General features: G+C 44.4%; 1 protein-coding gene and 1 long non-coding RNA gene across 6 annotated transcripts; one reads left to right on the forward strand and one right to left on the reverse strand.

Moving 5' to 3' along the window:
• Positions 1 to 7,435: 7,435 nt before the first annotated feature.
• Positions 7,436 to 8,816, forward strand: LOC125298377. Its single transcript, XR_007194194.1, has 3 exons — positions 7,436 to 7,809; positions 7,914 to 8,024; positions 8,748 to 8,816. It is a non-coding gene; the product is annotated as an uncharacterized LOC125298377 (long non-coding RNA).
• A 3,517-nt stretch (positions 8,817 to 12,333) lies between these two features.
• Positions 12,334 to 26,787, reverse strand: rgl3a (ral guanine nucleotide dissociation stimulator-like 3a). Of its 5 annotated transcripts, none has more exons than XM_048248774.1 (19): positions 26,772 to 26,787; positions 25,698 to 25,809; positions 24,695 to 24,884; positions 21,117 to 21,406; positions 20,481 to 20,525; positions 20,109 to 20,278; positions 19,764 to 19,927; positions 19,405 to 19,653; positions 18,917 to 19,020; positions 18,597 to 18,681; positions 17,781 to 17,855; positions 17,182 to 17,268; positions 16,910 to 16,942; positions 16,589 to 16,710; positions 16,099 to 16,191; positions 15,789 to 15,924; positions 14,992 to 15,279; positions 14,609 to 14,723; positions 12,334 to 14,350 (listed from the first exon to the last, which is right to left on the reverse strand). In XM_048248774.1, exons 3-19 carry the CDS (start codon positions 24,863 to 24,865, stop codon positions 14,196 to 14,198), a joined length of 2,382 nt encoding a protein of 793 aa, XP_048104731.1. In that variant the 5' UTR covers positions 24,866 to 24,884; positions 25,698 to 25,809; positions 26,772 to 26,787; the 3' UTR covers positions 12,334 to 14,195. The 5 variants fall into 5 exon arrangements, with proteins under 5 accessions (XP_048104731.1, XP_048104730.1, XP_048104729.1 ...); XM_048248773.1 differs by lacking the exon at positions 26,772 to 26,787 and adding an exon at positions 26,372 to 26,512; XM_048248772.1 differs by lacking the exon at positions 26,772 to 26,787 and having other exon boundaries at positions 25,698 to 25,948.
• Between the last annotated feature and the right edge of the window lie 694 nt (positions 26,788 to 27,481).

Raw genomic sequence — 27,481 nt, forward strand, 5'->3', positions numbered from 1 at the left:
GTGTAGTGCACTATCATGTCAGAGGAGGATGTTTCCTGCATTCCTTAGTCCACGCCCCATCCACTGTGTTTACATGCTAGTGCTGCCAATGATGTAACACAACCAAAACACACAATCTGCTCAGGCAGAAAAACAGGCTGCTCTGCCCATTCTGCGCTGGCTGGCTGTGAGCTTTGTCTTACGAGCCTGCATGATTGAAACGCCACAAAATCCAGCCAGTTCACTCGACTTCTGTTTCCATCTGGATGATCAAAGAGCAGCCAACAACTGCTTCTTGTCTCACGGTGTGCTTTCCAAAACATGGCTTGTTTCGACCTCACTCTCGCCTGGCCGCCAGTCTCCTGTTTGTACTGTATGTGATCAGCGTGATCAGCTGAGAGTGTGGTGTGTGATGAGATGACAGCCGGTGCCGAGCACAGCACAGCACAGCACAGCACATCACAGCAGAGCAGAGCAGAGCAGAGCAGAGCCGCACCAGCAGCAGCACCAGGCTTCCTGATCAACAACACGGCGGCCGCCTGGGTTACGTAACCATGCTGCTGCAAATGTAGGTCAGGGGGGAGTGGGAGCAGATGCAAGACTCTGTGTGTGTGTGTGTGTGTGTGTGTGTGTGTGTGTGTGTGTGTGTGTGTGTGTGTGTCAGAGAGAGAGAGAGAAGGAGATGAAAAGAGAGAGAAAATAAGAGGGAGAGATAGAAACGGTGTCATAACAGGCTGAGTGTACATGTTATGCAGCAGAAGTTTGGAGCAAGAGGGACATCAATTCTAATGGGAACAGTTGGAGCCCTGTCTTGTATGCCTTTCGCCCCTTCCACAAACTCTGGTTTGTTCTGGTTTCTCGGTGTGGTCCTCTGTAGCCGTGCTGTTTCATGTCTATGGTGCTGGTCTCACGAACACAATGTAAGGCTGCTCTCCAAGCACCCAAGTGACTCCTTTAGTCCCAATTCATCACCAAACACGGCATAGTAATACTTCTCACCGCCTGGGAAAGAGAATTTGATCTCAATAATCCTGATAACTCTGTTGATATTACTGAGATAGACACCCAGTCAAGAAGATTGACATTCAAGACATTCATAGACCTTTTGTTGTAGAGATGAGATTACCAACCTCAATAATAAAAAGTTATCAAGCCCTTTAGCGAGCACAAAGCCACAATGAGACTTGAAAATGACATGGCGAGTTCCTCATTTAGCTTCTTATATAATGCAAATTTCTCCAAACTGACATAAGCTGAGGTTCACTGAGCAACAGGCCTGAGTGTCATGCGTTGTGTGACGTTGTTGTGCGAGCAGCATTGCTTATTCATACTGGTGATGCGCAGGGCAGAGCACAGCCTGTGTGTTTTCCTGAGACTCCGCGCGAGTGTTATGTAAGTGCAGTTGATTCACTCACTCTATTTTCTGTCCCACACGGAGGTGATCGCCACAACAAAATGGAATTAGCATGCAGTTCAAAAGGTGGTCGGCCAGGTTGCCGATAAGACGATATCAAGAAGACAACAACAGATTAATTACTGACCACCGATTGCTAATAATTAACTCTACAAATTATCTCAACTAATGATTTAAGCATTACAATGCCAGGGAGCTGTTTGAACTGAATTTGAGAGTGGTAAATAAACCTATGTTGACATCAGAAATGTGAGCACACCAGGAGAAAGAAAAGTGAAGAAAACTGTCAGTCACTGACAAACACACACACACACACACACACACACACACACACACACACACACACACACACACACACACCCTAATATCGTTAATACACTCTGTCTGGAAATGCGATAGTGGAGGAGCGGCGATATGGAGGCCGTCAGGTTAGCCTGTCTGCTTTCTGAGCTGCAAGTTTGGGGCTGATGGAGCTGTCTGGCAGGCTGTCCCTGAACTGGGCCTGTCCCGCTCTGCTGAGTGGGTCAGTCGCACCCTCGGCCCCTCGCACAGAGAAAATTAGGTCAATCTGAGACAGAGGGCACTGGAAAGGAGGGCGGCAGGGGGGGTAAGGTGTGTGTCTGTGTGTTTGGCGCGGGTGGAGGGTAAAAGGTGATGCCAAAAAGGAAGATAAAGAGAGAGAGAGAGAGAGAGATGGAGCAAGCAGACAAAGAAAGTTGACCATGAGGAGGGGCGTGTGGAGTTGAGTATTGCAGGGGCAGAAGTAATGTCTGAGCAACGCTCTGCTACAGAGCCCCGGCGCTGACCACAGCCCAGTGAGGTCAGGCCAGAGGCATGCAGCCTGGCATCTGTGATGAGAGAGGGCCAGTGGACAACCTCAGACTATTGGGCTCAAACTCCCACCCGCATTGCACTCTGAGAACAAAAGAGACGCAGACAGAGAATAATCTGCACAAGTTAATGTGGAGGTGCCCTGATCCCATTACAGTGCCTGAGGCTTGTGCATTTCCATCGACCCAACCTTAAGTAATGAGTGTGATTTGTAAGTTGTAGGGGGATCAGAGTCAGGTCACAGCAAAATGTAGGTCAGCCCATCCCCTCGCCTCACCCAGCCGCCCACACAGCTCTGTGGCTGTCAGCAGTCGAAGAGCCTGCTCCCTCTCCCCTCTCTCTCTCTCTCTTAAAACCTCACATAACCTCTTTTTCTTTCTCTGTCTTTTCTCTCTCTCTCTCTCTCTGTCATGGTAACCAGTCCACAGACTTCAGTAACACCCCATCTCGTATGTCAAACTTGTGGGTTGGAACTGTAAAGATTCCATCACTGTTTGACAGAAGTAGTGCACTCTTGGCAGTTTGTTTGCCCCCCGCCCCCCCACACACACACACACACACACACACACACAAACACACACACACACACACACACACACACACACACACACACACACACACACACACACACACACACACACACTCCCCCAGCTCCAGACCCTTTCCTCATGTTTAAGAGGTCGAACCATGCCCAAGAGAAGGAATGTCAGCCATATAAAACCACTCACTCTTCAAGTTTGGATATCTTTAAGCTCAACAGGGAGAGTTTCCAGTCAGCCTGTTGCCCCATTTATTGTGCATCTTACTCAGAGCATGACTGTCTGATGCATCGGAGGAATGTGGACCTGCTGACCGATGAGATGTGGTGCAATTTCAAAAAGGAGCCCTGGGGGTGGGTGGGAGGGGGGTTGGGGGGCTTCAGGGGGGGGGGGGGGGACGTTGGTGGATGGGGTAGCAGAGGAGCTGTGTGTGTGTGGCCAAAGGAATGTGTTTCCCATCATCATTGGATTTCAACACTCAGTCAGTTGAGCGGTAATGTAAGCTGAGCAGCTTGTGATGCCCTGCGTTTATTTTTACATGCCACAAGTGCCCAGCATTCACATATGAGGCCTCCCAACAGACACCAGCCTCAGCCTGCCGCACATCCACCTTCAGCCTGCCACACATCCACCTTTACTGCCTCCCAACAGACACCGGCCTCAGCCTGCCACACATCCACCTTTACTGCCTTCATACCACTTGGAATTCATCATGGATCTATTCCATTCTATTGCTGATATTAGTCACGTGGTCCATTACGGTGAATATGGAGACACGTGACCTTAAACTGTAGTGTGGCAGTTATTGTGACACAACACACACAAACACGACAGTGCAAACGCACATGCACACACACAAACACATACACACAGGGGCAACTTTTATTCCACATTACGTCAAAACAAGGTCAGCTTTTCGCTTTAGAAAAAAAAAGGCAAACATGCTCGCTTGCCCTGCCCCAACAGGAGGATATGAATAACATCACATGCACAGGGATAAAAAATGACGCAGGTGTTACGTGATGAGCCAGCCGGTGGAGGGCTCGTCCATGCAGAGTGGCCACTCCGACTGGATTCATGCAGAGTGAGATTTGGGCCAATGGCGCAGTGAGTGGAGTAAAAATCAGTAAAGTAGGGCACCCAGTGGCTTAGGATGCCTCATCTGCTCATCTGTCCCATGTGAATATGAAGTAGGCCACTGGAGTACCAGCGCCTCTATGAGTCAGCATCCAGTTATGCAATACAAAACAGCCTCCAGTGGTGCTACATCCTGTGTGTGTGTGTGTGTGTGTGTGTGTGTGTGTGTGTGTGTGTGTGTGTGTGTGTGCCTGCCTGCACACGTGTGTGCATGTATGTGTGGTCTGTGGTCTTGTATGTGTGACTTTTAGTGTGCGTGTATGAAAATATTGCCATGTGAGTGTATTGGGGGGACAGTGAGAGAGAGATAGGGAGAGAGAGAGATTGAAAGAGAGATAAAGAGAGAGAGAGAGGTTGAGAGAGAGGAGGCTTGTGGCAATAAACCTTATAGACATCAGCAGTTCCTTCCTCCTATTGCACCAAATTTAAAAGAGAACAGGAGCTTTCATAATAATAATAATAGTAGTAGTAATAATAATAATAATAATAATAATATAATTTACTGTTGCAACATGAATTACAGTACATAATGCTTATTATGTTGTGTTCAATGTAATACATACCACAACACAGCAGAAAAAGTGCCAATATTGCTGTTGGGGTCAAATCCTTAACATCAGTATCTCAAAGAGTGAAGGGTCAACTGCAGTGCTCAGAAGCATGATTAATGTCTCATAAGTAATTAAATGATGCCTTTTGTGTACAGATGGTAGTCAGACTTTCATCCACGGGGTACAAAATATGTTGTCGCTCAGTGAGTGCTTTGTATTTTTCAATAAACTTCATATTCATTTTGACATACCTTGATATAAAAGAAAGAAAATGCGGTTACAATTTACTTGACAGTATCAACATAAGAGTCACATAAGTGATATTTGTTTTTTTGTCATACCAAGTTAGGATTAGGATTAGGGTTAGGTTTAGGATTAGGGTTAGAGTTAGGTTAGGGGAACAAGCTAGGGTTAGGGTTAGTGTCATGACAGTATCATATGAATGTCATGTCACTCTTATGTCGATACTGTCAAGTACAGTGTTACCGAAAATGATGTTTGCTGACCCTATTTTCCATCTGATATTTGTATGATTTAGACCCAAAAAGCCTTTTTATTTTCATGATTTCTTGATGTCACACTAAATGATATGGTGTCACACCATGTGATAAATCACACCACAGAACAATCTGTTAATGCAAATGTGTAGCCTATTATGTATTTCACAAACAACAAAAGACAGTTTAAGACAGGTATATCACATAACCCTTTTTAGGGTTTTCTCTTCTCGATGGGGAGCTTCAATCTGAATGTTTTGTAGTTCCCCTTTGAGTTTATTCTGTTCATATCTGTTTGAAAAAATCTATTTGCCTTCGACCTTTCTCCTCGGACCTCCAGCTCGAAATTGTTCAAAGCTTGACGTCATCGAGGATGTCTCATTTATCTAATTGCATTTATCTAATTGGCCGATACGCTAGGAGATATGAGAGCATCCTATGCGGAAGCATTATGAGTCAGAATTGTGCGATCATTGGCCCAAGCTGAAGGTGAAAAGTTCCCTCCCACGTCTATCAACTTTCGGTTTCAAAAATTTGTAGGGATTTATTAGCGACAATAAAATAGTAGATAGTCAAAGAAAATATCTGCTGGAGTTATCATCAACTACCATGCAAACTTTAAAAATAAAAAAGTTTGTTTTGTTCACACATATAAGCTATAGTTTATAAACAATTATAAACAAGTTGAGCTCTGTGCATGGAAGTACACTTTAACCCCTGTTGGTTGTTGAGAGAAGGATGTTGCAAAACCTCCTTAACATTATGGACAACACCTCACATCCACTGAATGAACTACTGGTCAGACAACAAAGTGTTTTCAGCTGGAGGTTGCTTCAACTTCGCTGTAACAAGAACCGTTATAAATCATTCCTGCCCACTGCCATAACTATTTACAATAACTCCATTTGATTTCTCATATACTCTCCTTTATTCCTCCATCCTCCTATCGTTCCTTCCTCGTTTCCTTCACAACAATAATTAGAAGGAGGGATTAGGACAGGAGGAAGGAAGGAAGGAAGGAAGAATGGACAAAAAGACAAATGATCTGCAGCCCTGGTAAACTTTCAGTGTCCTGAGATGTTATTATACTTCCTAAATGAAAAAAGACCCCCCTATTCCTTAAGGTCTCCAGACAATTGCCCGTTTAAAAAACAGTATTTAGGGTCACACCATATGATATTGATTTTTGGGACAAAATCTTTTTGTTCAGGGCTGATTCAAAATATCATGCGCGGACTTTTAAAACTGCAGACTTACAAGTAGACATCTGTGGTATTAATATGTACTTAAATAAGGGGAAAATATATTCATTTTATTGGTTTTATTCAAAATAAAACTTTGTGAAATGGGCTTAGGACAGTCACCCCATGGGCTTTTCTTGGTTTGGCTGAAAATTATGAAAAACAGGAATATGACTGGCATGAATGGTATATATAAAACCGTTTTTTTTTCTGAACAATATCACCACATTTATTTGTAGATTCAGAGCTGCCAACCCTCACGCATTGGATTGGCGGGAGAGCGCGTGGAGCCAATCAAATGAATGATCATGAACAGCCGATGCATGAGAGTTGGCAGCTCTGCCGATTAGTCATTTTTTTACTTTGACACTCAGGACCACAAAAAGCCATGTCACGTCAACCGGCCATATGTGTGTGAGGTATGTGGCCCATAAACTAGCAGCAACTCAGCATGGCCAACGGCCCATTAACCCGATTACCACTCCCAGATTAGCATTAGCTAGTCCCCTTCCATCTGTTCCCCTGGGGATACAGATACAGTTACCTGTTGTCAACAACCTGTGACCCTCCACACACATGCACATAGACGCACGCACGCACCGCACGTACACACACACTCTCTCTCTTTCTCTATCTGTCTCAGGGTGCAGTTAACATATTTTAGCACTGAGCAAACACAACAGCCTGAAGTGTCTCTGTGAAAAAAAATGACTCAAACCATATTATATCTTAATCATACACTAAACAACACCATATTATATCCTAATCATACACTAAACATACCGTCAGTAAACACCATAAACATGGCCTCTAGTCCCTTGTCATGAACTACCACTAGTTTTCAATCATCCTTGAATCAATAGGATTCATTTAGCAGAGATGACTTTTTAGCTATGCTGTCCAAAAGGGTGATGCACAAACCTCTGTAGCAGCTGTTTCTGCTGAACAAAAAACTCCTGTTCTCCAGCCTTACACACACACAAACACACAGCAAGACAGACAGACATACACATACACACATGCACGCACGCACACACACACACACACACACACACACGATGGCCAATGGGTCTTTCAGTTGAATGTTTATTGGACACTTATTTACCCTTCAGTGTTGCTCCAAATCCTTGATTGAACAGTTGTCAAAAGGTCAACTTTCTGACTGCAAAACAAACAAACAAAACAAAAACAATAACATTGTGACACCTCAGGCCACATCATCATCTGATGGCCTTTGACTCCGCAGCCTTCTTGGAAGCGTCCCTCCTCCCTCGGCGGCAGGGAACAGGGCCCATGTGCCGGGCTGCTCACATGTGCTCGCGCTGGGGGAGGGTTTGTCACCGGAGCGACTCCTTGCCTGACGACCGGGGCCAGTTATGTAAAGCAGCGCGATCCTCGCGCAGGACGCCTAAGGACAAGTCCCCACACCGGCCAGCTCATGTTTCAGCCCTATTCCCTCCCAACTAGTCGCTATGGCACAGGGACAAAGTGGGCTTCTTACCGGGGGATAAGCGCTTTGGAAAATGAGATGAAATGGAAAAGAAGATTGAACAAAGAAAGTAATGCGAAATGGGTTCAATCACAAATACCAAGAAAAAACCCTCCCCCAACCAACAAATTGTGAGCAGTGTGGTTTCCTTTGACTTTTTTTATCCATGCAGTATTATTGGTTACTCATCTGCGTTAGCTACATCAACAGATGTGCATTGCGTTTGTTTTTCCAGCTCTCCAACCACATTTAGAGCATACACATGATGGCCTGCATCCACCCTGACCGCAGAGAGCAGACTTTGTAGAGGAGCTCGGAGAGCTGCACATCAATCCAGTGACCCCGGGTAAGGCCACATTAACTCATTTTACAGCCACTCAGGGACCCAACCACACACAATAAGCAATAAAGAGACTTGGCTTGACATATCCATTTGGAGGAGTGGCCACAAAACGTACAAAAAAACATATTAGGACATATTTCACAACAAAACACAAAAAACAACAAAAGACAGAAACAGTTAACAATCAATGGATTGGAACATACCTAATAACCTATTAGATGCATTGCTCTTTCAAAATACACTGACAGACCTAAGTTAGGTTATTAGGTCACCGCTGAAGCGGGGAGGGAGGAGGGGAGAGTGATGCCACGTGAAGGAGGAGAGTGTGTTTCGAGAGCTCATGTGCCAGGGGCCAGCGTGGAATTGGATGCATGTTTTCAGTTAAGAAGGATCACTGTGGTCTCCCTCTCTGCCTCATACACGCGCGTGCACACACACACACACACACGCACACGCACACGCATGCACACACACACACACACACACACACACACACACACAGAGAGAGAGAGAGAGAGAGAGAGAGAGAGAGAAAGGCACAAATATACAATCACACCCTCTCTGTCTCTCTCTCTCTCTCTCTCTCACACACACACACTTCAAACTTTAAAATGAGGCCTCCACATGACCCATGCTAATAGCCTCTCTCAGTGATTAATTCCATCTTACTGTAAAAGACTTTATCTTCCCACTCTTTGTAATTGGCTCTCCCTCTCTCTCTCTCAGCCTTGTCAGCATCTCACTGCATGCTCAGCAGCTTCTGGGAACACTCTCCCTCTCCTGCCCCGACCTGACGGAGCTGTGATCTACTCCACACCGTCACCGCCGCCACCCCCCCCCCTTCACCCGCCCCACCGCACTGTGGTTTCTAACACTTCCCCTGCAGACGGAGGATGGTGCGATGCCCGTGGCGCGTTCCAGACAGCCGATGTCTCGTAGGTGCAGCAGGAGGCCGGCCGCCTGGTAGGGGGCGTGTGGAGACACGGCCACTTTCACTCACACCACCAGCGTCACGGCCTTTGGCTGGCATTATGAGAAGCCTCGAATGGATTCATGTAAATTATGTTTTTCTTTTCTCAAAATAAACACACACACCATTCCTGGAGGGCGAATACGAGTAATTTCACCAGATTTGGACACAATGACTGGCGACTGCTTTTGTCCCTTAATGGGCTTGGAAATGGTGATTTATAAATGCCGTCTGTCTTTCTCCCACCTTCAGCCCACAGCAGATGAATGTGTGTTCGTCTGCTACAGCATCCAGCTACGAACATTAAAGGCTGCGTTTTCTGGCCAAGCCATTTTAAATTCTAAATTATATTCCACCTTCTCTAATCAGGCAAAGAGTTGTTTTCTCTCTCGCTTCCAGCTGCAACCCTCCTGAAATAGCACAGGAGGTACTCATGACAGGTTCCTGGAAAGTGCTTGTGTGTGTGTGTGTAATGTGTGTAATGAGAGAAGACACTGCTGTTCACAACAGGAGGTTGTTTGTGAAAGGCCAGGGTCAGCGCCACCGTGCCCAACTGATTAAGTATCCATTACAGGAGGCAGACGCAGAGCTGACCCCTGCCACTGGCACCTGACCCAGGATCAGCTCGCACAGGGATTGGGTTTGTCTAACGCGCGCACGCCAAGTGCGTCAGTCGGGCCCCCCTCCGAGGCGGAAGGGCACACGGCACCGTTCCTCCGTGTCAGGTCAAAGCGTCTGGGTCAGCGGTGTTTGTACGTCCCCCACATCCGCCGTACTGACCTTTACTGACATTCCGTATTTGTCACCGGGCAGACGGAGCCTGACAGTCTCCAGGAGTTTTGCTGTCACTGGGGTTTCATAGAAAACAGACACCTTTCCACGATGACCACAGTTGCACCAGCCATGGCTCCAGAATAGGGGTGTGCAGAGTTTCTGCCCATTTCTGTGCAAGGCTCGTTTAAGAGCATCACTTTGTAGTGTCGCACAACTCTGCTGAGACATGCTCCATCTGTTCTGAGAGGCGCTAAAGTATCCAGTGCTTGTACATACTGTTCAAGACTGCTGTCCAGAAGGATATTGGAGCTGGAGCTAGAAATTATATATAGAATTAAACAGAAATATCAAGGCACAGATGGCATTTTGCTCGTCCGTCACCTCCAGCAAGTCCATCATGACTTTATTAGATAAGTAAGACAAGGACAAAGGAAAGGAGCAGACAAAGAGCATTACATACTAGTCTCATAACACACAGCTGCCCTGACCTCTATGGGTGAACAGTGGAATTACTGTCCTCTGTACTGGAATATTGTACAAGGCTGGCCTCTTGTGGTGACAATGACAGACACCACTCTTCAGCTTGGCAAAGAACTAAAATGTATCATTTGAAATCTCTTGTAGCCTACAGAAGGAAGAAGGATGGCAGTAATAATGATGGGACACTGGATATGTGGGCATTGAGATTGTCAAATTGTGGAAAAAAAGTTGAGGAAGAGTAGAAGCAGAATTGTGGGAAAAATGAGGAGTCAGTGCATCACCCTATAGTAGTAGTAGTAGCCTAGTAGTAGAAGTAGTAGTAGCAAAGTCCCTCCACTCGGCGGCCATATTGCAACGCTTTTTGGGCACTTATCGGCATCTATTTCGGGCCAAACTTCACAAGGCTTCACAACACCAAATTCCCTCCAGTGGCGAGATCACAACACATTATTGACACAATGTATTCACAACACACCACATGATTGGCATGATGCAGAGCCATATACCTTTATATGGCTCTGGCATGATGTATTCACATTTCGGCTTTTGGCGGCGGAAGGGGCGGGATATGTGTAGACAAATGGCCATATTAGCATTACAAAACCAGCCCCATGCATTTCTATGGAGGATTTTTTGAGTGCTGCGTTTCCTCATTAGAAAGTCTGTGGTAGTAATAGTAGGTGCTATTACATATGTCAAACCACCTAGATATAGTGGGGGCGGCACAAAATGGGGCCGGGGGGTGCTTCATGAACTGGAACGGTTTGGGGGGCCTAAACGAACGTGTTGAAAATAACACAACTTTGTGTGTTGTTTTTTAACACATCTCTATGTCCAAATAGGGACAACACCAGATTGCATAGGCATGTTTTTTTTTTTTTTCAAAATAAAAGTAAATATTTGAAATACATGCACATTTTTGTAGGTTTGGCTCATATATTTTGGTCTGTTATTTACCTAGGAATATATGCATATTTTTCTATACCTGCCAAACGTAGCATTGTTTAATATATCCTGGGAGCACAAGGCAACCAAATGGACATGTTGCAGTATCCTTGGGATTTATTGCTTTCCCCATCTTGCTGACCACTTAAAGACGTATGGTACACTTAAATGTGTTATGAGCTGTTAACTGTGGATTGGCTGTGCAGTGATGGAACACATCAATGCTGGTATTAATATCGGCCGTGTTTTAATATTTTTTATTTAAAATAAGGGCTCAACACACCATCTACAGTTCAAAATCAAGGTCAGTGAGGACTCAACTGGTTGATACATATCAACATGTTGACATTTATAGCTCCTGTATTGTATCCTCTCCCCCCTCGGCTCTTGGGCACTTCGGTCATTTTTTTAAATCACGTTAAGCTCAGGCCTACTGGTGAACTTAGACTTTGATATATAAGCACTTGCATGTTCACACACACACATACACACACACAAGCTTTTTTTGTATGCATGAATTCTATGTTAACAATAAATCTTGTCCATGCTACACTCTCATATGTAGGGCTGGGAAGATCACAAACAATACAATAAATTGGCTCAATCATTATGAAATCCCTTAAATTCTGAAAATATATCCTGGATGATAATCTAATACCATTACCAACATATTTCTTGCCGTCAAGGAAACATAAAAGAAACTCCTAACTGGTGAAATGATCCTTTAACAGTTTAGATAACATCAAAAATACTCACAATGTGCAGGTGCTCGGCATGAAGTAAGGGTTCTAAATTCCAGAACAAATATTTTTGTTGTAGTCTTCAATACAGTAACACACATGTCTGCCCTGAAATTGTCAAAACAATTGTAGTCTATCGTTTTTCTTGTGTGTGTTGTTTATCATGTTAGTTACTAATGTATTGTAAGAGCTGCAACTTGCAATTGAATAGTCCTTTATAGGCATATAGCCTACTTCTCCTATATGCAAATTAACACACACACACACACATAACAGGTTAGGACATGATGGTTTGAACTTGTGATTTGCAATTTCAGAATTAAGAATTTCAACAACAGAACCCATTGTATAACCAATATATTGTACCTAAACTATGTTGAATACAAAAGGCATGAGAAAAAGATGTTATATTAACTTTTATTTAATATTTCATAGTTTAAAATATAGGCAAGAGTGCTTGAAATAATTTAACCTTACACACAAACCATTCAGACATACAGTTACTACATACAGTACACAAAGCCTTTCTGGCATCCTGCTGGCATTTGAAGTAGAAGTCCTTTGTGCATTTGAGAGACTTTAACCGTTTTAACCATGTTTGCACGTCACTTGCGCGAATTTGCTTCACCACCGCTGTTCTATATCTGACCACACGGAGCTCTATTACACAATCATCTGGCTGACCTCATTCATGATTCCAGCGACCAAACATGAACACTCAAAACACACGTCCAGTATCGCTCAAGCACATTCCTATGGTCACTCTGCTTCTCCGAGTCACATAACTTTAGATAAACTCATTATGGTCACTCTGCTTCTCCGAGTCACATAACTTTAGATAAACTCATTATGGTCACTCTGCTTCTCCGAATCACATTACTCTTTAGATAAGCTCATTATGAGGCATCAGAGAACATACATTTCTAGCTTGTGTTGGCTTTTTGTCTGAAAACAAAAAAATCCTTCATTAAACACAAAATCCTTCATTAAACACAAAATCCTTCCTTAAACACAAATGGAATGAACTTGAACACACACAGGACAGTGCTGCTACCTTGTTAGTTATAGGTTAGTCCACCCTGTGTTAAGAACCTCCACTCGTTCACTACAGAGTGCACAAGTAATGGTGGATGTCCCAAACATAGGTGTGCATGTCCTGCTCATTTATACTCATGTTATAATTAAAGTTTAAAAAAGGTCCTCAAAGCATGAATTTCATTAGCTGACAGACATAAACAAAAACATCACATTCGCAAAAACGATCGCATTCACATTTCGCAAACATACTTCTGAAAAATTAACACTGAAATGTAATGCCATTAAAATGAATTAAGACTGAAAAAAAATCTAGTCTCAAACATTTTTCGATACTTATAAATTTCTCTTCAATTAACCGTATATTTATAATTCTCAGTAATAATTATTAGCCTAAAAGCAGTAGCATATTGCAGGTTTGTGTTAGAGAAAGGATCAAACCATTTTAGTCCCTCACTGGACCATCAGTCTGGTCACACAAGCAGTTCCCATGATTCCTTTGCTGGTCTGCTTGTTTGCACTCTCTCCGGCCGACGGTTGTGTGGCCAAACTCACTCCAACATTTGCCCAGTTGCACCAGAGTTCACTGCTCATTTCTTTGTCCTTTGAGGTCTTTGTCTGTGTCCCATCGCTAAGGTCCGTCGCATTGCCTATTACAAAGTGGCAATGTGCCTGCTGCTTGGACCACACTGTGGGAATCACTGCAGAGTAAAACAGTTCTCTATAAACTAGACCTCGCTTCACCAGAATGCTCTTTTCACTTCAGATCACGAGCCACTCCTTCACACCATCCACTGAGCAAACTGCAGAATGAGAGCAGCTAGTGCAGTGGTCTGCCAGCAGTGTACTAAAGTGCTGAGATGTTTATGGGGATCATTGCTGAACAGAGCCTTGTCCTTTTTAATAAGAACCATTCCGACTTGTATCCTTTTCTGTCGAATTCCAAAGTTAGTTCCCAAGAGACTTGTGCCTTCTTCTTTTTCTATTCTTGTCATTGCACGTTTCCCATGTCCTTTCCTTTCCTTCTTTGTGAGTGTGAGCTCTGAGCATTATCTGATCCCTTACCTGATGTTTTACACTAAACGTTTCTAACTATGCACAGTGTGCACACAGCTGCTCAGGTAGACAGATGCGTGCGCTGCTTCACCACATGTAGTTGCACAAACGAGCAGCAGGGGGTGCTCCTGAGCTATAGTGACCACTAACGGCCGCCCTGACAAGCAGTGGCGTTCACTTGCCGTGCCGCCATCGGCCCACAGCGCCGGGGCTAGAGGAGGACCCCAGAGTTCTGCTGTGGCTCCGCCAGCGCTGCCTGAGCACAAAGTCATAGTTGGCCGACGTGCACATGGCGTAGAACACGTTGGCTTTGTCTGGGATCAGCAACTCTGGAGAAAAGAAAAACAGGAGGCCGTCAGAGGGAGCAGAGTTGAGCTGTTAATCAGAGCTATCAGAATGCCTCTGGGTGAACACAGAGTTTCTGAATACATATTAATGATTTCCTTTTCTTCTCAACGCATGCTGACTTCTAGTTGGCCAAGAGAACCAGTTCCACTGGATTGGTTTGCACTCACTTCCTCTATCAAAGGAACCTCTATCAGACTGCTGGGACACAGAGCTGTTGTTCTCTGGCCGAGTGTGCTCACCTTTGTCCTGGGACAGCACCTGACTAAGGCTGAAGTCATGGCAACTCATCCCCTCCAGGTTGTGCTTCTCCAGAGCCCTCTGGACGACCTGTGCCGTCTTATCCTGACTGGTCAGCTGGGGACAAAAACATAGCCATAGATTTAGTCCAGGAAAACTACCTCACTACGGGGACAGCAGGAAGGTCAACGCTAAAATTCAAATCAACGTCAATCCACAGATATTTATGAAGCCTATTGAGGACACCATTGTTCTGAGAGTAGAAACAATGTATTGTAGAACCATTCTGACCTCAGGAGGCTTTATAAATATAATGTACGTTTATATACAAACAGCTCACCATTCCTACAGAGAATGTAAACACGACATTCCACACTGGACTCACCAGGATGCTCTTGTAGACGTTGCAATTGGTGCTAAACTCCACGCTGACCCTGACGATGCAGGAGTCGGCCACCTGCTTGTTGTAGACCGGATGGGTGGAGGCGCATGGCGGTGGGGAGGCAGAGGAGGAGGAGGAGGAGGAGGAGGAGATGGAGGAGGAGGAGCTGTCGGGGCTGAGGGGGGTCAGCTCGGCCTGGGAGGAGCTGCAGGAGGAGGTGGACGGAGTGGGGGACGCAGATGAGCACGGGGTGAAGTCCTCAGCCACATTCTGACAGGAGCTGGACAGAGACTGGACAAAGGGACACACGCAGCATGAGCACCTGGTGCTACCTGAACCTGATGTGCCATGTTCCAGAACATTTAGTTACTCATACAGCGTGCATGAGCACCTGGTGCTACCTGAACCTGATGTGTCATGTTCCAGAACATCTAGTGTGTGCACCTGGTGCTACCTGAACCTGATGTGTCATGTTCCAGAACATCTAGTTACTCATACATGATACAAACACTGTTTTAAATGGGTTTAACTCCCTGTATTAGCTAATGTGCCATCTGGTTGTACTACCCTTTGCCCTACAGTACATCAGCTGTTTGCTGCTGCACACGGCACAGAGCAGTCCTATCAGGCCAGAGTCTCAGCAGAACAGCAAACACTCTCTCAGAAACACGCCAAGGACATCAAGATTCTACTGGCGCCACTCAGGAGCAGGTCAAGACCCAGTTCATGAAACTTTACGAAACAGAAGTCTACTCTGGGAGCTTCACATCAGTTGTGAAAAAGCTGTTCTAGACACATGCCTGGAGTTTGAGTTGGAGCGGCGTGGAGCTAGGGCTGGACAGGTCCTCCATCTCCGAGCCGCTGGAGCCGGACGAGGACACGCTGATCTGGTCGGCATGAGTCTTCCTGCCCGAGCCCTCACTGTGGCTCAGGAACCTGGAACAGCAACACAAACCCTACAGTTACTCACAGAGCACACACACACACACACACACACACACACAGCTACAGTACACTGAAAGAGAGTGAGGGGATGTCTTATTTGTTTTATCAGTTGCATCCTCCAATGCAGGTGAGGTGGCAGCGCAAGCATCTGCTTGGGACACTTACGAGGAGATCTTCTTGGTGAGGAGGCGGTGACTCCATCTGGGAGAACCAGGACAGGGGTCCACTGGGGGCTCCAGGCCTCGAGACAGCTCATAGCTACCAACAACAGAGGAGAGCGCCATCATTAAACTATCAAGCTGTTAAGCAGCGCCAGATTATGGAGCAGAATGAGAACATACAGAGGTGTATTAATAATAAATAATAAGTTTATTTTATATAGCGCCTTTCTCAAACCCAAGGTCGCTTTACATAGTAGGAAGGCAAGGAAACACAATAACAAACAAACAAAACAATACAACAAAGACAAGTTATCTGTATGGAGCTATGTGTTGGGTATTAGAAATGCTGCCTTGATTTACAGCAGTGTTTCATGGAGAAAAGTTGTATGACTAACAACAGTATATAATGGGACACAACACTCTGACATGACACACGGGTAGAGTAGGTCATCATAGCAGTGGTGTCCCTCATCCCTTCCTGCCAGTAGCCGTACCTCTGCTGGTCAGTGAGTAGACTACCCTCGGTCAGCCAGGAGCAGATGTGGGGGTGCGGCTTCAACCTGTAGTTGGAGCAGGAGGCCTGCAGCTGCCTGATCTGGGCGAGGATCTCAAACTCCTGTGGACATACACACACACACCAGCGGAGACCGCTATAAACATGGCTGACAGCATGTGAGCCTAGAACTAATAACTTGCTAACTGCTCTTGTAAATGCCATAGTGACTGACTGCTGTATGATTTGTTAGGGCTGTGTGACGCACTGGGTCTTTTCTGTTCTACAGCCATGAAGGTGAGACACACAGAACAGCACTTACCCTTCTCCGCTTCTCAAAGTTGATGAGTCCGCTCTGTCAATAACAGACACCCAGAGATGAGATTAAATACACAAATAAGTAAATATCTATTAATTTTTAATATATATATATATTCCATTTGGCCTCTCTGCTCTGTCACTTTGTCCATGACCATGACTCAACACATCATGGGGTGATGTAAGTGTGACAGATCAGATAGGTGACAGCAGAGATCATGAGGAAGGCTGCTGTACATGTGGGCACTGACAACAAAGACGTCATGCTGCGCTCACCTCGACTGTGTCCGTCAGCGCCGTGTCCAGCATGGTGAGGACGGTTAGGTAAGTGCCCAGGTAGGGGATGATTCCGCTGCTGGTGCCCTGTTCCAAGGGTCAAACAATAACACATTAGCACGATCACCAGACACTATTGATACGCAACACCACAGATGGGTTATTTACCACAACACATACCCTCTCGATACAATTCATTTAGTATGGCCTGAACTAATACAACTTCCTAAGACACTCATAACGTGAATGTGAGGGTAGTAAAAACTGATTATTTGCGGTCATGGTGTCATTAGAGGACACTGGACTTTGGGAATGTCTGCATGTGACTTTTAGAGAAGCCGAAACTCTGTCCAGGACTGAAATAAATAATTTATTTTCAGAGTTCCTCTTTCTTCTCCCAGAAGAGCCTCCATAAACCTGCGGATTCTGCTTAACTGGCATAATCACTTTTTCTCATTTCCCTTTGGGTGCTCTGGCTTCAGTCCAATAAGGAACTCTGTGGGCTGGTTTTATTATGGGTCTAAAGTCTATGCTTAATATTAGACAGTAATATAGATGATAAACGTTTCACATGAACGCATATGAAAATAAGTACTCACAAGCTGCCTGGACAGAGGACAGAGTTTGGGGGACTTGGGAGCAGCAGGGTTCTCCTCTGGAGACTGGCTGCCCTCCTGAGGGAAGGAAAGTGATTGGTTATTTATTTTCATGTCCAAACAACTCTGACCTCTGACCTTGGCAGCATGACAGTCTCAGGACTACGTATCCACACGTCGGAAATTACCTGTCAAGTAGTGTTATAATCTGACATGTAGTCAAGTAATTGTGTTGTGTGAGAGGAACCTCTGGTCTGGACACAAAGAATAAACTCCCTCTGCACAATAAACTCAAGCTCATTACACTCTTTTTATGTAGTGCGTTATGCTTAAGTACTTAAAGAGGACCTCATGTTTACTCAGGGCTCGAGCAGCAGGTGGTACGGCCTGAGGTTGGTCCCATGTGAAAGTTGCACTGTAAATAAAAATCAATCTGAAGCTGCACCCATTCAGCTGCAGGTGCCTATTGAAACAGGCCCTCCTTCACAGGTGTGCGTGACTGTAATTTACTCCCTTGGTGTCTCCCACACAAACTGCATGAGACATTGATGTTTGATTGCCTCGGATATACAATGAGGCTTTTATGGTGGGATAAAGTATGGACCGGGCTGCATGTGAGAACAAGCTTATCGTTGTTCAAACACTGATACCGGGTCCTGCGGCATCGGAAAAAAGCAACGCTCGGCCATTAGCTCCGGCCGATGACGTTAGCGCTACGCCGATACGGTAGACAATGGAAAGTGCTCGGCCAGAGAGTTGTGGTTCCTCTCGAGCTCTGCTTTGTGCACACATTAAGATGAACATGTGGGGCATACTGACCTCGACCAAGATCTCCCTGCTGGTCAGCACACAGTTCTCATCAGGGAACGTCTCACACAGCTGATCAAAGGCTTCAAGGCTCTCCCTGCAATGACAAGTGGACACAGCACTCATTACAACTTTGAAACTTTTTTTTAGTTCTGCCATCAATCAAATTATCTTTATATAATTGAAAGGAACTTTAAAAGAGCCTTTTTGGGAAATAAGCGTATTAGCCGTCTATCCCAGAGTTAGGTAAGAGGATGGCATGTACTCTGGGCTAATGCGCTAATTTCCCCAAAAGCTCATTGCCTTTGCCACACCGAGGTGACCTACAGTACCTGCTGACCGCTGCCCAGGTCCTCTTGAGCCTGTAGACTGCATTAGACTGCAGTGCAGATAGGATCGCTCGCAAGGAGGAGAAGTTCCTCAGCTGCCTGCACTCCTGAAGTTCCAGAGAAACACAGACACACATCAGCCACTGGTCACACAGGCAGCTCACACATCTGCACCACTCAGATGGATCTTTCAGATCAATCAGTCATGGTGATGTCCAAAAGATCAATCACACAGTATGTAACATAGCAACTAGTCATGGTGATGTCCAAAAGATCAATCACACAGTATGTAACATAGCAACTAGTCATGGTGATGTCCAAAAGATCAATCACACAGTATGTAACATAGCAACTAGTCATGGTGATGTCCAAAAGCTACAACCTCTATGGAACCATAACTCATTTCCACCCTGGGATCTTCTCAAGCTATCAAACATTGCCTTTTCTTTTTTCCGGGGTAAAACCAGACAGCACTGGCGGACGGTACTGACCTGTGCCACAGAGATCCACTTCTCGATGACCCTGGCCCTCTGTGTGGGGCTGCTGGACGAGCAGCGGGGAGAGGCGCCGGGCGGCGCAGGGGGGTGGCACAGCAGCGAGGTGATCACCCGGTTGGTGACGGCGTTGAACTGGGCAATGGTGGCACGCACCGTTGGGGCGATGTGGCGGTTCTCCTTCTTGTCTCGCTGGGACCACACGCACCCCACACAGTGGAATGGCACCACTTTGACAAAGAGCTTCTAGAGGAGGAAGAGAATGGGGCAGAGGTCAGCAAGAAGGAGAAACAGAGGTCCAGCCCAATGAGAAAAGGAAGAATAAGACTGATTAGCTTGAAGGCAAAACCACTCACGGCGTCCAGTTGTGTTAGCTGCATTGCGATGTCCTGTGCTGTGAAGTCCATGAAGTTAAGTGGTAGATCAGTGGCTCTGACCTCGCTGCTCAGAACCCCCGATCCCTCGTCCGGTGTGGCTGCGCTGGGTTCAGCTGCAGTGGCAGCAGTGCCGGTCTGGCGATCTGTTAACAACAATCACAAGCTAAAATCAATCACAGTCCAACCGTGTTAAAACAACCCACTTAATCCTGCACATGCAAGTCAGAAACTCAGCAGTAAAAGGCTCATCTCTATAGACGTAGGAAGAATCACTCCCTATATAAGAGGAACCTACTGACTCCAGATCAGTTTCAGGCCACATACCTTCCTCTAGGAACTTCTTGAGGAGGGCCTTAGCCTGGCAGGCGAGGCGGCGGAAGCAGAGGCGGTGGCGGAGGTGGCTGACCAGCAGCCTGAGGGTGGGGTGCTGCGGAGGCTCCCGCAGGTCCTCGTGGAGCTCCTCCAGCCACATGTGGATCAGGGGCAGCAGGGGACTGTTGGGCAGGAAGCAGACCAGTGACCAAACATCTCAAGACAGATACTGATTAGGGTCAACTTGATCTGAATCACACTACAGAGTCGCTGTTCTTATTTTCAGACTGTTGGGGAGGAAGCAGACCAGTGACCAAACGTCTCAAGACAGATACTGATTAGGGTCAACTTGATCTGCAGTTGGCCAACATGGCTTCCACTCACCTCCGGAGGCAGACGGTGCTGTCCAGATTAACAACCATATCATCCCTGCAGAGACACACATAGAGAGGTTTCGGTTGACTTTTGCAGATGTGGTTTTGTGATTCTATGAGAGCTGACTGGTATGAGGATGCTTAAGGCTGCTTGACTGGTTTCTAGCAATGTGACCGCTGACATACCAGCCAGCCATCTGTAACAGAGGAGACCTGGCAAGTGCTCTTGTGGTGGTTCTGTGCGATCAGAATACTTCTGAAAAGCCTGTCATGTGATTAAAAACCTGTTCCACGGAATTCCAAATATTAGTGGGGTGACTAATTTCCTCCTCCTTCAGATAAATATCTTTTGCAATAATATGGATGTTCCCACACATCATTAAAAATAAAGTCTTCATTATTTCTGTGATATTATCAGGTTTTGGCTTCTATTTTGAAGGTTTTGCGTTCTACTTAAAAGTAGGGTAACTTCTTTTTTTTTTGCTAAACAGTCACAAGTACAACATTATACTGAAAAGCACATACCGGTATGTATTAAGGTCTCAAGTGCACCCTTAATAGTTTTCCATTAAAGTAATATTATGTTGATAAATCAGCACTGGATTGTGTCATGATCGTAAATGTTACCTCTTCCTTATGTTCTCACCTCTGGAAAAGCACCTGGATGAGGGTGCTGGGCTCGGTGAAGGCTCGGTAAGTGGATAGGAAGATGCGGCTGTAGTCGGGGTCCTGGCATTCTGGATATAGTAGTTGGTCCACCAGGCGGTCTAAGGTGGCCGCCTTGACCCTGCGGACCTTATGGGTGCGGTACTGAACACAGCTGAACACGGGCTGGTCCTCTGCTGGTTCCGTGGGTGACTGGACAGGCTCACGGCGCAGAGTGACCCCATATACAACGTTGTCTTCCACCTCATCAGCCCACTCCTGCACAGGATCCTGAGGATGAAGACAAGGAAGGAAGGATAAACATTAAACTCATCCCACTCCCACGATACCTGGTCCAGGACATCTTCTAAGCTGCACCTTTGACCTATATGGTCATATGATCATTAACTGATTTCACACATAATCATTTTAATATGGTTGATAGACTGTAGGTGTGTTATCATAACAGCACCCATCGTCATATTTATGGTTCAAGACCTTTAGCCCTCCTATTGATACCTTTTCGTGCTACACTGACAGGGTCCACAATTTGTCCATATGAATGGAGTGACTGAGAGCTTTTAATTTTATAGCATAACCAAGACCTAGAGAATCGCTTCAAGTGACTCACTGAGGTCCAATGTATGTTTTTTTTCATATTCCAATAAAAACAGAAGAAAAACACCTGATGCTATTTGATAGGGGTGTGGTATATAAAAATATTTTACAGTTCTGGTAAAAACCAAAGCCTTTCCGCAATAGTGCTGGATGAAACAGATTCCTGTATGGAGTCCATTTCCTTCTTATTATTTCCAGTCATATTGTCCATGAGGACACTCAGAGCAAAGTATTTGGATTACAGCTATGGAGAGGTAAGACTTATGCCTGGCTTTCAGCAGGTACCGGATACATGATCACACTTCAAATATCAGATTGCCAGACCCTATTTCCAGAAGTCCATGAAGAACTAGCACTGGGGCTTTCAAATACATGAACAAAAATTCTCCAAAATTATGAAAAATAATTAAAAAAAATAACCTTATACTTTCCATGAACAAACACTGATATCTATCAGTCCATCAATCAATGTACAAGTTAAAGCCAACCAGGAAAGGAAACTCTGTTAAGCAAGAGGACAGGGCAATGGAATTTCCAAGCCAGATAAAAGAATGCTTCTTCTTTTGAGACATTGTCTTCCATGGAATCAGCAGAGAGGAAAATCCCCTTCATTAAAATACACAGAGTAGGTCTACACAAGACTGCACACTCTCTGGAAGGTGCATTATTTGAATTATATCCAGCTAAACATCATCCCAAAAATCCCAATGCCATTCCCAGTTCAAAACATCACCACTTTCATTAAGGCCAGTTGAGAACTGCGCCTCAGGCGAGTGGATCAGGTTTTACAGTTTCAGTCAGCTGAAAAGCTACCGACTCCATTTCCCCAATGGCTACTGCACACATACAGTACACTACTTATGGCCAACTGTGATATTGGTAATAGTAATATATATAATACACATAATATTATGCAGGAAAGTCCTACAATTTATTCTACAATATGTTTGATTTTAACAATACTGTCTGGAGACAATAATACAAGGTCTAGATGGATGCACAAAGTAGCCTAATTTCCTAAAGTGAGCCAATGAGCTTTGTTAGAATATAATACTCTGCAAATAGCTGCTATCTGCTGCAAATAGATGTTAAAGTTACACAGATAACAGTCTATTGATTGTGCACTTAAGCTGTACTATGCCTACATAATACTGTAATTTTAGATTAATCTAAAATTAAATCATGCACGCATCTAAAGTTTTGCTGAAAATACCCAAATGACAAAAGGGTAGCCTAGGCTATAGGGGAGCGCATATTTCCCTGAATCTTGTAGGATCACTTCATGCAGGCCTCTACAATCACTTTTATTACATTTAAAGGTGCCCACGACATTACATCAACTAGCCTATATTAGTTGATAAACTAATTATACGGCTACGTAAATATTCACCATCGTAAGTTGACATTTCCCCATAATATCTTCGGCCACCTGGAAATGCCTTTAAATACAGGTGAGTTGTTTACGGATTCATGTTTGCAATGTAGTGTATCCAAAATGAAGTTCTTTTGCAGTTCAGTTTAATCCACGTTAATGAAATCTTGAATTACAAGTTGTTCGCTGATGTCAACTGACGCACGGCGAAACCGAAATCCCGTTCCGAAAATTAGCAGCGTTCCATTGCATTTTGACCAGAAAAGCGCTACTGTCAGTGTAATTCTTCTAAAGTTAACGGGGTCCTGTTTCTTTGGCAGTCCTTGTACACAACACTCTTGCCCTATGCTGAGACACACTTAACAGTTTCACACTTGTTCACCTGCTCAATGACTGAGACGCCAGGTGGGAGGGACTGGAAACCCGACGAAGTCGACGTTAAACGACGATTCAATAGAATGGGTGGATAAGGCGTGGTAGCCAATTCAACTGAAGTTTCATCCAGGGTAAATACTCCAAATAGACCAAACTATCGACGCTCCCGTTGTCAGGGAATTTAAGTTCCTTAAAACACCAAGACATATGTGTGCATCTGCTTAGGAAAACATGTTAAAGATAGGATTGCACAAAAGAATGTGCAGTGACCTGCCCTTGTCAGCTATGCGACAAAAACCTGAGTTTAAATGTATTTATCACGTATGTAAGACTACCATGAAACTCAGATAAGAGTGATGTCAGGAGAGAAGAGCTCTATGATGTCCTCTGATGGACACAGGTGTCAACCTACATTTGCCTATAGTGATTGTGCAGCTGACAGGACAGGGGCGTGTTGTTTTAAGGATCACCCCACTGATGTCATCATGAAGATATGTGCTCATCATGGGTCTATTGTTAGCAGGAAAAATGAAAACAGTTCATTCACGCTTCAGACAAATGTAAGGTTACTGGATGAATTTATAGGATTAATAAATAATGTATTAATAGTGCTAATAATGTTATGCATTAGCACTGTTTTTTTATTCACCACCTGTAGGCTCTCTTTACACAGATGCAGTATCTTTTGGTTGATTGATGGTTTACCACATGCTTGATCTGAGTAGCCTATCTTATTTTAGGTCACATTCCTGTGCCTGTGCCTGTCTTGGGTAAATTTCTCCTTCCTGGAACGTTACTTCCTTAGTGACAGTGTATAGCTTTCTCCAGTCTATTTTAGCCTGTCAGGCATCACTGAGTGTACAGTCTGGGTGAACTAAGTTCAAAGGTAAAACCATTTCCCATAAATTGTCAATTACTTTCCAGTAACATACTTTCAATAGCCTATATAACCATCACATGAGAAATAAATAAATATGTCTATTGATTTCAAGAGAAAGCATGACATAGTAGCTTGATTAAGATAAATTATATAATTTCTGAGGAGATGCTTTGAATACTGATTGTGAAAATAAGAAGTGATCCAACTCAAACAACAACACAACAGCAACAGGTGAAAGATGCAAGAAAACACTGTCATCAATATGAGTCATTATGGCAGAAATGTTGCAAGTCTACTAACCCAGACAGGAGGACACTTGTCAGGAAGGACACACCTGGTCATTTTGTTCGGTGTCCAGCAGCTGGAAGCTCTGGAGCCACACCCCAGAGTTGACATCCACTGGCTCCTCCATGTGGGGCCCACCCAGACACAGCAGCCTTCTCATCTGGCCCACGCGAGACCGCCGAGCCTTCTCCCCACCAGACACGACCAGGACGGACCTCATGCTTCACCACCACCAACACCTAGTGCCAGAGCACACGAGCATGATGATCTAACAGACACTGTATACCATCTTGAGTTGTACTGAGCTATATATCTATATATTTATATGTATATAGCATACAGTACTGAGTATATAGAACAAAACGTATCCATGCATTCACTTCATTCATCTTTCATTAATTCTTAATGCATTTCTCCACTCCTATTTTTCCTTCTGATATGTGATCAATTATTTATTCTCTAGAGTATGTGTTTACGGCACACGGCTAGCACGTCTTCCTCAGAAACACCCAATATGATAACAGTGTGTAACTCTCCCATTAAAACAACACCATCTCTACAGTACACAACCTGCTGAAGGTGTTTACAGCAAACTAATGATACGTTGCTGACTTAAGAGACAGAGTAAATGGTCACCACAATGATTTGCAGGTAGACCTCAAGTGAAATTAGTTGACTGTGGAGGGGCCATCAGCATGAAAAGAGTTTTCCAAGCACCGACACAAAAGTTTACCCAAGCAGAATAAACATTTAGTTCTGACTCAATCACATTTATTAGTCTTGCCCAGATAAGATATGCTTGCATGATAATTGCATAAGGGCGTCATGTTTGTTGATTATGATAAATATTGAATTAAAAAAAGAAATTAATTCCAATGGTTTTACACTAAGTCAATCCCAGATTTTCAGACATTATTTATGTTCTTAATTCTTATGGTTGAAAAAATATACTTTGTCCTCATATTCTGTAACACAAAAAAACATTGGTGTTTTTTTAATGCAGAACACAACAAGCAACAAAAAGTCATGAATAAGACATATAGTCTACTTACAGTGATGGATTTGGTTTTCTCATGAAAAAAGTCAATGCCCCTCTGCAGTAACGTCTAGTCCACCGCTTTCCATATCGTTTCGGTTCATTCCTTGAGCAAGACAGCAAGGCATCTGAGGAGGCACAATCCAGAGCATAACAAAGTGACACTGTGATTGACTGAATGTGGCATTGACTGTTTCTTGTCCTGTTGTGTTATGGGGGTTCAGTCCTGTGGAACCCCTGCCTCTCTTGTTCGCGCTCTATGCAGCCCCTCTGTTGTGTAATGGCAGAAATTAGTAAATTATCTCCACAAATGTAATGGCTGTCACAAAACATTATTCCGCCTTGCACTGAGAATTCATTAACCTCGAATAACCCCCGCCCCTCTGTCCCTACACCCATCTATCCTGTTTTCCCCTTTGATACACTACAATGTTAACAAAGCAGTGTGATAAACATGCGCTTAGACTAAAACAATTCATTACTTTCAATACTGTCATAAAAGTATTTTGGTTTTAACTCTATTTCAACAATACTACAATAGTAATAGATTGTTCATTTTTGTAGTTACTTCCAAAAGGGCTGTTTGTGTGAAGGCTAGGCCTCAATTAGGCCTAGTTCTGTCTGTAGTGAGGAACTGGATTGCAGTAACGCAGGAATGGTAGACTTGGAATGCATATGACTTCTTCTTACCCTTAACTCTGTTTACTGGTTTGCGCTGGCCTTCTTCAGATATGTCATCCTAATCACTCATCGTACAGGCTACCTCTCACTCTGGTAGCTGAGGCAGCTAGTGTAGCTAAACAACTGACCCGCCATGATTCAGTGTTACATGGCAATAGACGACTGCGCACAATGAAGCTACAATTAACCTAGGCTACGCATTGTAGTCACTTTAATGGCCAACAATATCCATATCTGGATAGAGAACTTGATACAATGTGGCCTTTCATGTCCAACAGTTTTAATGTGAACTTGGGAATTTGCCGTTTTTGTCACTTGAAAGCTGCATATCTTTCTTTCATAAGCGTCTTACACTATATTTTAAGAAAATACAGTTGTTTATTTAGGATTAGTGAATGTATGTTTTAACCTTTGTTGTGGCATCCATGTTTGTCACACATTCCGACGGCAAAGCACATGAACAGTTGCTGTGGGAAAAACAAAGTAGCCACGGGGACGGTCCTTGTCATTCCAAAGTGCCTTGAATGCACCCTTAGACTACAGGAAGTTGTGAGTTAATGAAGACTTTCCAGACCCACTCTCAAAATTGAGACACGGTCTGGTGTCAAAGAGGCTATCCTCAGATTCCTCACAGCCAAACTTGGTGCAGACTAGGGAAAAAAAAATCCAGGGAAATCAATACAATAGCAATCTGACTAGTCGGACAGGTAAGCTATTTGTGTCAAACTCACGTCAGTGCACCGTGCGGTATGACGTGTGTTGCAGACGCACAGGAGAGCTAAAGAGGTCATGTCAGGATTACCCAATTAAGGCCCGCCCAATGAAGTATGTTAATTAGACTAATGGAAATATTTTGTGTCCACACAATTTTGGGAAGTGAACAGCGTTGCTAGGTTACAGGAATTGTATTATATTTAAGACCATGGTCTACTGAAATTAAATCCCCTCAATGATTCCACTATTTGGTTCAGATTGAGTGAATATGATGATGTTTTTATATGATGACTCACTCATCATATCACTCATCGCCCTATATTTAAATAGGCAATTTATATGTATCCTTGGACAGTGCAACCAAATAACTGAGCCCTTTGTATATTTGACTGTACAGTTATAGGC

The sequence above is a fragment of the Alosa alosa genome, chromosome 7 (genome assembly GCF_017589495.1).
Source record: "Alosa alosa isolate M-15738 ecotype Scorff River chromosome 7, AALO_Geno_1.1, whole genome shotgun sequence".
In the NCBI taxonomy this organism is placed as follows: Eukaryota; Metazoa; Chordata; class Actinopteri; order Clupeiformes; family Clupeidae; genus Alosa; species Alosa alosa.